General features: G+C 40.3%; 1 protein-coding gene across 1 annotated transcript; it reads right to left on the bottom strand.

Annotated features, from left to right (window-relative positions):
• Positions 1-1072: 1072 nt before the first annotated feature.
• On the bottom strand, positions 1073-9750 carry tbx3a (T-box transcription factor 3a). The gene is made up of 7 exons (XM_056243598.1): positions 9291-9750; positions 7882-8149; positions 7435-7581; positions 5320-5396; positions 4823-4980; positions 3847-4436; positions 1073-1743 (listed from the first exon to the last, which is right to left on the bottom strand). The coding sequence occupies exons 1-7, from the start codon at positions 9659-9661 to the stop codon at positions 1369-1371; spliced, it is 1986 nt and encodes a 661-aa protein (XP_056099573.1). The 5' UTR covers positions 9662-9750; the 3' UTR covers positions 1073-1368.
• Between the last annotated feature and the right edge of the window lie 216 nt (positions 9751-9966).

The raw sequence follows: 9966 nt of genomic DNA, 5'->3' as shown, positions 1-9966 counted from the left end.
AGCATTCTCAGTTGATGTGAAAGAAAAGTGTCATTGCTTTCAAGCCATTGATGCATCGTGTTATCGCCTTTAATTTGTCTGGACCGAAGCACTCAAACACACAACAGTTACTCTGGAGATGGCACATCATGGTTCCGCTGTGGTGTGACGGGTGAAATCATCGACATGGAAAATGCTCACAAACTATTTTACACATATGTCAACAATAAATTAAATTAAGCTCCCTCAAACAAACAAACAAACAAACAAACAAACAAAGATCCTCAGTTATATTTACAAGCAATATTCATATGAAATAATTACATAAATATGTTATATATATCGTTATTTACATTTGTATTTATTATAATCATATGATCCTTTTTTGATCCACATGATCCCTTTTCCCAGTTTATCTCGAAGCTGGATTTAATAAGCAGTTTTAGTACCGCGTCTGTTAATTAATAAGTGATCGGTGGAAAGATTGACACATTTGGACAGATTAAAACAACATAAATGTTTGACTAGACTGCCTTCCTCAATTTACGAAAACAAAATAAATAAAACAATTATGTATATATATATATATATATATATACTAGGTAAAGATATTAAGGGTTTACTGCGGAATCTCCGTCACACTAGTGTTCTTAAAACAATTATGTAGATTTCAGAGAATTAGCGCTTAGAACAAAACAGTGAAGTTAAACAAACAGCAGTCTTGATTAGTTCTGGTCTTTGACATGCAATATGCCTCCGGTAAATTTAAATTATGAGTATGTTTTCAAACACATCCGATAAATTAATATCATATTCAAATAAAGCAATAACCTATCAGAGTGCATATTAAATTAAATCACAGTCAACCTGACGTACACACACACAGAGGAGCAGCAGCGTTACTCGTTTATTCAGTCTCGTGCCGAACTGGTCGCTGGTCAATACTTCTGGTATTACAATATTTGGGAGGGGGAGAAAAACCCCAAAGGCTGAATCCGAAATCGCCCCATGACAGATGTGGTGTCCGAAACCATAGTGGACTATTGCTGCTTTGAAACCATCTATATTGTTGAAAGCGCTATATAGGCTAAATGAAGGTGACTTGACTTGACTATTGAGTGCACGTATTCAATCCCACAGTGCACTGCAATAACGAGCTTATGTCCGAGTTCACTCACTCGTTTCATTCACTCCTTCAAGTGAACAGTATTAGTGGGGAATAGTGATGAGGGTTTGGGGTGTGATTTCGGATTCAGCCAAAGTTACTGTTTTAATTTAACAAAAGAACATGTCACGTGTTTGTTTTACTTTCACCAAAGTGCATTTAGAGTCTAAGCGTGATTCTCCGATGCAGGTCCGTGTTGTGAACGGGAACGGGAACGGGTGGGTCTACGGAGAGACACTGCGAGCGCGGTCCGGTTTGGACTCGAGTCCGCTGACCAGTCGCTGGATGCTCTGTAACTCGGTGCTCGAGTCCCGGTCTCCGCAGGGTTTCGGTGAACCGGGCGAGCGGCTGGTGACCTCGGAGTCCAGGCTCGAGTTCTTCGGGTCCACGGTACCGCTCGCCATGGCTGGGATGGCCGTCGTGAGGAGAGTGCTGTCGGGGACGCCCGCGAGAGAGTACGGGCTGTACCGTAACCGGGGCCGAACCGCGTTCAGGAACGGGTGCCGGTGAACCGAGGAGGAGGACTGAGCAGCGGCCGCGGCGGCCATATATGTGTACGGGTACGGGAACAGACCTCCGAACGGGGACATAGCCAAACCCTGGAGAGAGAGAGAGAGAGAGAGAGAGAGAGAGAGAGAGAGAGAGAGAGAGAGAGAGAGAGAGAGAGAGAGAGAGAGAGAGAGAGAGAATCAGCAATGCGCTCACACACACACACACACACACACACACGCACGCAAACACTCACTGAATTCTAAATTATTCATAGAATTCTGAAATGGTGATGAATTCTTCTACTTACCTTTTTTTTCTTTTTTTTTCTTTATTTATTCATTTATCTATTTATTTTATGTATGTTTACGTATGATGATTGGAAATGCTTTGGCAATACATTTAAATAATTGTCATGCCAATAAAGCACATTTGAATAATTGAATTGAATTGAGAGAGAGAGAGAGAGAGAGAGAGAGAGAGAGAGAGAGAGAGAGAGAGAGAGAGAGAGAGAGAGAGAGAGAGAGAGAGAGAATACAAAATACACACGCTGTCCTCTGGCTTAGTGCAATATGCAAACTGACTTATTTAGGATCAACACGTGAATTTATTCGTCAATGACGAAAGTTGGATAGCCTATTTAAAATTACGTTTTCATCAACACCAGAGGTAAAAAAAAAAATCTTTAAAAAGTGGCTTTATGTGCAATATGTCTGATACAAACTGACTAATCAGAGTTAAGACAAGAACGGGTATTGTTCAAAATTCACTTTAAAAATGTTGACTATGTATTTAGAATCAACATGTGAATTTATATACGTCAATGGCGACGAAAATTGGATAGCATGACGTTTTCAGAGGTCAAAAATGTGCAATTAAAAATTCACAGTTCAACAACTCTGTGATTAAAAGAAAATCTGAATATAGCCTACCATCTTTATTAAATCAAGCTTTTTCCTTTTCCTGTACCTATAGAAATATATTATATTCACTCGTTTTCTCACACACACACACACACACACACACACACACACACACACACACACACACACACACACACACACTAGTTGAGAAAGATATTATACTGTAACAAGTGTTAACCTGCAATTGTTATGTTAAAGATCTATTCCTGATTAACCCACCAAACTAGTTTTGTTGGTTTCAATTGTTGACAAAATGTATTAAGTTGATTCAGTGGTATTAATGACTTGAATAGAAGTAATTTAATCATTTTAATGTTATTACTTGAAGTTTAATTATTTTCAGCATATATATAGGCTATATATATATATGCTGAAAATAATTAACCTTCAAATAGTAATAACATTAAAATATAATGTATATATATATATATATATATATATATATATATATATATATATATATGCTGGAAAAAATATAAACCGCGACGTTTCTTAAGGTTTATATTTCTAGTAGTCAGCATTTCACGTTGATCAAAAAAGTTCATCAAAGTTGTTCTATAAGACAAGAACTAATATTTTTCAAAATTCATGTATAACTTTGATAAAAGGTTTTGATCCACTTCAAATGTTGACTATATAGGTAGAAAACAGGCGTGAACATCTTTCTCTTTTTTATGAATTAATTGCTGTCTGCACACATCTGTCAAGAACATCTTTACTGCTAATCTCGAGCAACAGTTGTCAGTTGTTCTATATTTGCTGACAATTTATGGACTGTGCAACAAAGACACTTAAACACTGCAATATATGCCACGCCTCGTTTTTTTTCTCCAAAACTCCTAAATGCACCAACAAAAAGCGCTAAAATACTTCATAAACATCCTGCCAGGGTAATGATCAGCACTGAAGCATCAGCCCGATCTCATAAAAGTGCGTATCTAGCAAGAATTGTATTTATCGTGCAATAGGCCTACGCAAAAAAAAAAAAGAGTTTTACGTGCATATGATATGCAGTTTTCGCGTGCAGCACTTTATTGCGTGTAATATGCACGCACTTCACACCACTAATCCTAGCCAAGGGGTTTACAGTGCGTATCATATGCAAAAACACAAACAACGCTAACATATTTCATAAACATCCTGCCAGGGTTATGATCAGGACTGAAGCATGCATGTAAAATGCATGTATCATATGCATGTAAAAACTATTTTTTCTGCGTATAAATTGCACGATAAATACAATTCGTGCTATAGACACGCATTTCCATGCGCTCAACATGCATGTCCTACCTGAGTGGCGAGCACGTGCTGCTGCAGGTGGAAGGGCATCGGGGGGCCCGTGGGTGAAGACATGCTCGCGGGGTCCATCGCACTGACCCCTCCCGAGGACACCGCGGCCAGTAGCGGGCCCATCCCCGCGGCCATGCTGGAGAACGCGCCTCCCATGCTGAACTGGCCCGGGTGTAAGAGGAAGGGATGGGTCATTGAACCGCCCAAGTGATTGAAAAACTGCTGCCCGGCCAAACCCTGCGGAAATCCGAAACTGTGCAAGTGGTTTTGATTCAAGTGCGCGGCGCCATCTGTTTGGGCAGTCAATGGCATGTAGTTTTCTTTGCTGGCTGTCCGGGATTCGTCGGCTTTGGCCTGTTCTCGGGCTGTCGGACTCTTGAGCTCGTCCCCGGACCGAGTGGTGCTCGAGATCAGCGTGACGGGACTCTCTTTCCCAGTCCTCTCACTTTCCCCAAACACACCTTTGCTTAAACTCGCATCGGGGTCCTTCGAGTCCTCAGTCGTGGTGGAGATTTTACTCGAGTCTGGCACGTCTTTCACGTTCCCATCTTTGTCTTCGTCATCACTGTCTTCATCGCTGTCACAAAAGTCTGCGAGAGGAAAAATCGGGAAGGGAAACTCAGTTATACAGACAGTCAGTGGCGACACAAAATGCACGCTAAATAAGTAATAATTTAGTGTATTTTAAACGTAGGAAATTCAACATATTTTAATTAATTAGGTACAAGCATGCATTAGTGATTCGTTTGGAGATTCTACTTTCGGACAAACGCAAACGCTTTGTATCGGAATAATCGGAAGATTCGATTGTCATTGAGTCACATTTTATTAGGACATTCCAAAGGAGAAAATGTTGATTTACATTACGTGGTTTTAGACAAATCGTACAAATTCGTACGAGTGAGGTCTTACGAATTAGCCACCTTTTAATCACTCGTACGAATTGGTCGTGAGATAGAGTTAGAGGTTATTATACCTTTTAAGTTGTTCTGTCCAACAGTGGAGACCGCAGGAGAAGAGTCCTGGCGAAAGCATTTGAAGGACGCTTGTTCTCCGGAGGAATCGTCGGACGTGCCGTTCTCCTTCTTCTGCTGCTCCTCGTAGGAACGCATCGACTGCAGAGCCAGCTGTTTTCTGTATCAACGCGTTTTCGAAGACACAATATTGAGGGAAAAATGTCAGTGCAAACAAACTAATAACTGCATTGGAGAAAATCATGTGCGTGAGTTTTTAATTAGCTACCATTTCATTCTTTCTTTCTTTCTTTCCTTCTTTCTTTCTTTCTTTCTTTCTTTCTTTCTTTCTTTCTTTCTTTCTTTCTTTCTTTCTTTCTTTCTTTCTTTCTTTCTTTCTTTCTTTCTTTCTTTTTTTTAAGAATAAAATGCTTTCATGCAAAATGCAAATAATAAGTAACAGTGTTGTGGATTTCAGAATGTTCTGGAATGCTGTAATAAGCAGCTCGTGCTCTCTTACCTTTTTTCGCGTCTCCCATTTCCAGTGTCACGAAACCCTTTTGCAAAAGGATTGTGATCAATTTTCAGTTGTGTGATCTGAAATGCAATGACAGGTAATCGGTATAGCTTGAATAAAGATAACTTGCATGTGTTTCAGTTTCATCAACCTGAAAACTCTTTTTTTTTTTTGCACGTATTTATAGCATATCGAAACATATTCAACAGATACTTTAAGTCTCTATGACTCATTGCTATCACCTTTGATATTTTATAGTTTATGCTGGCCTATAAGCGTGTTTTCTTTTAAGATACAAAATATTATGCATGCAGTGACTTGTCTTAAACCTTTTAAGTTATTTTCACTGAGGCATCACTGGGATTTTAAGGGGAAAAAATGGAGCCATTTCAAGCTCATAAATATTGGAAACCTTTTTTATGACTACAACCCCACAACATGAATTCAATCCCTCCTCCTTGTCACCCCATAAGCATTTCGTGTTGTAACATTTCCTGCAGTTTCCTGGAGTGTTAATATTTCAGCCGTTTTCTAACAAATAAACACACAATGTTTTTCTCTTCTTCAGCACCTCCCACTATGGCCAGTCCTTCCACACACACACACACACACACACACACACACACACACACACACACACACACACACACACACACACACACACACACACACACACACACACACACACACACACACACACACACACACACACACACACACACACACACACACACACACTGTATATTCTCTCCCCTTACACTAACTTTCTGCATTTTTAAATAAAATAAATAGAAACTCATTCAGAGGTGCATTTCCCAAAAGCATCATTGGCCAACTATTACACACTATTACACACAACTATCACACACACACACACACACACACACACACACACACACACACACACACACACACACACACACACACACACACACACACACACACACACACACACACACACACACTCACACACACACACACACACAAACACACTCACACACACACACACACACACACACACACACTCACACACACACACATACACACATGTTGTGTTTTCATGTGTTATGGGGACTTTCCATAGACATAATGATTTTTATACTGTACAGACTGTATATTCTATTCCCTTACACTAACCCTATCCCTAAACCTACCCATCACAGGAAACATTCTGCATTTTACATTTTCAAACAACATCACTTAGTATGATTTATAAGCTGATTTCCTCATGGGGACCAAAAAATGTCCCCACACGAACAAGGATTTCGGATATTGCCATCCTTGTGGGGACATTTTGTCCCCATAACGTAGGGTTTACCAGGCCACACACACACACACACACACACACACACACACACACACACACACACACACACACACACACACACACACACACACACACACACACACACACACACACACACACACACACACACACACACACACACACACACACACACACACTGTATATTCTCTCCCCTTACACTAACTTTCTGCATTTTTAAATAAAATAAATAGAAACTCATTCAGAGGTGCATTTCCCAAAAGCATCATTGGCCAACTATTACACACTATTACACACAACTATCACACACACACACACACACACACACACACACACACACACACACACACACACACACACACACACACACACACACACACACACACACACACACACACACACACACACACACACACACACACACACAGAGAGAGAGAGAGAGAGAGAGAGAGAGAGAGAGAGAGAGAGAGAGAGAGAGAGAGAGAGAGAGAGAGAGAGAGTTGGCAGCATGTTTCCATGAACAAACCTTTGAATAACTATAATTAAATGGAAGATAAATTGAAGATAAGGTGTGTGTGAAAGAGGAGAAAGTGAAAGATTGAGAAAGTGTGTATGTGTGTGTATGTTTTCTGCATTATTGTCCATGGGTGAAGGCCTTGCAATATGATGTAGGCCTCACAGTGATAAATATAATAATCACAGAGAACAAATGGACTGCATATAATAACTACAAGGACGTTTATAACAAAAGTACTGACAACACCTTCTGTAATGCACTTTTTGTAGGTAGACATTTAGAGTCAGATTCGACCCAGAAAGCTCGTATGACCCACCTTGTCGTTCTGGTAGGCAGTGACAGCGATGAAGTCCGTCTCGGGGAACACGTATGTTCTGAACGTGCTGTACGGGAGCTTCAGGATATCGTTGGCTCTCACAATGTGAAATCTCGGCTGGTATTTGTGCATGGAGTTTAGTATCGTCTGGAATATAAATAAAGCCGAAGTTGACTTCCAAATAACATTTTCACGACGGGTAAAGGAAGGAATCGTTTTTATGAGGCGCACTTTCTGAATAGGTTTTGCACACGTTGAAGCATGCGATTTCCCCCCCCCCTTTATCAACGTGTTTTCCCCTGCTCGGATAGTATTTCATGAAATTTCCTTGACAGTGCAAAGTCTTTAACAATATATTAACATGCATACAAATAGCACTGGACACACGTATCTGAACAACAATAATAATCATAATTATAAAAAATGAAAAAGACGTAGCTAACTTACAAATCCATGCTTGTCGGAGATGTTATTCGTCAGTTTAAGTTTGTGGAAATTGACGACTTTAGACATCCATTGCTCTCCAGTGGCCGGACTGTCGGGGTGAATGTACATGCGTTTTGGCATTTCGGGGTCAGCTTTTCCTGCCACCATCCAGCGAGAGTTATGAAACTTATACCTGCAGTCGTCAGCCGCAACAATATCCATCAACAGAATATATTTGGCCTTTTTGTCCAACCCCGAGCATCTGACTTTAAACGGAGGGAACATTCGCCTACAGAAAAGATAGTTGAGTTATATTTCTATATTTCAGATAAGCTTGTTGTGCATGAGGCTAAAATCGGCACAATTCCTTGACTGGATTTTGCTTTAGAGAAACAATAATTTCAGATATCTGAGACGTTTTTGTTGTGTGTGTGTGTGTGTGTGTGTGTGTGTGTGTGTGTGTGTGTGTGTGTGTGTGTGTAAATTAGGCCATTATACTAACTTGAAAAACAATCCAACATTTAAACGGAAAAACTAAGATACAACCAAAACGTGCTATTTCGACACCACCGCATCGGCTATATTTTTATAATACAAGGTGTGAATTTCACTGTTCAAAATCAGCTTTTATGGAGCAAAATTCGCATATGCACAAGACTATGAAAAATGCTGGATTGTTTTAACCCAATTTGGGTCAAATATGGACAAACCCAAACATGTAGTTAAAAATGTAATTTAAAAATGTATCCCAACGCCTGGGTTTGTCCATATTTGACCAAAATTTGGGTTGAAACAACCCAGCTTTTTATTTTTAGAGTGTAAGCTAAAACGATTAAACCAGCGATGAATGTCTGATTCTAAAAAAAAACATGTTTGGGTCAAATTTTGACAAACAAAACCGCTGGGTTAAAAATGTAATTAAAAAAATGTAAACCAATGGTTTGGTTTGTCCATATTTGACACAAATCTGGGTTGTAACAACCCAGCATTTTTTTTTAGAGTAAAATTATTAAACCAGCGATGCATTTTTGATTACACTCTAAAAAAATAATGGCTAATGCTGGGTTGTTTTAACCCATGTTTGGGTCAAATATGGACAAACCCAACCGTTGGGTTAAAAATTAAATTAAAGTAAAGAACGTAAACCAATGGTCCATATTTGATCCAAACATGGGATGAAACAACCCAGCATTTTAGGCCTATAGTTGGGTTGTGTTTTAGAAACGTTTGCGTCTCCCCAAACAGAAATAAAAGAAACGATAAAAAGCCCATCCCGTGTCCCATAATTGCTTTTCTAAAGAAACGCATGAGTCACTCAAATCAATAAAACAATTATATCTGATATGGGCTATAATCTCGGTTTCTAGCTAGGCTATTTGACTTGATTGAATTGAAAGCACGGCTCGTTTATTGAATTATTCCAAGTTTACCTTCCAGATTTCGTGATGACCATTTCTGTGCCGCGCTTGTGAAACAGATCCCAGAGTTCCTTGGCTTCCAGGTGCACTTTCGGGTCGTCGTCCACCTCCTCCTCGGGCTCGAGTGTCTTCAGAGGCCGGAGATGCGAGGCCTGGTGTCCCAGAGAGGAGAAGTGGAGGCCGGTCTCTGCGGTCATCAGCTGCTCCATGATCGGCTTGCCCAGCGCCAGCGAGCCCGAGGGTGGCAGTGCCAGGGCCGGGAAGAAGGGCGGCTGGTGACCCAGCATCGCGCTCATGGCAAACTCCGGACTCCGGTGAGGTAAAAATGGGTGATATGCCATACTGGATCCTTGAAAAACTGGATCTCTCATCGGAAAGCTCATCCAAGTCCAGATTGCAGAGGTGACGCGGTGTTCCTTAAAAACGAGAAATCAGAAATCAGCTGGAAAAGAGTCAGCGCTGGAGAAGTGCTTCACTCAATTGTCTCACTAGCTGGATTTCTAAAACAAAAAAAGTGTGTAAAAGAGAAAGTGAGAAACAGCTATCCATTAATCTGCCGCTTGTCTGTGAAATCGAGAAGAAAAAAAATAAAAGATGAAATGATTTAAAGACGCGGTGTGTGTCGGGTTCCTTCAGCTTTCTTTAAAACAGACATTCCTGTGATAATAATAATGAGATCGTCCCGAGT

This window comes from Rhinichthys klamathensis, unplaced genomic scaffold (genome assembly GCF_029890125.1).
Source record: "Rhinichthys klamathensis goyatoka isolate OS25496 unplaced genomic scaffold, OSU_Roscu_1.1 h1tg000815l_1, whole genome shotgun sequence".
Taxonomy (NCBI): Eukaryota; Metazoa; Chordata; class Actinopteri; order Cypriniformes; family Leuciscidae; genus Rhinichthys; species Rhinichthys klamathensis.
The sequence above is the reverse complement of the archived record's forward strand: the minus strand, read 5'-3'. Positions and strand labels throughout refer to the sequence as shown.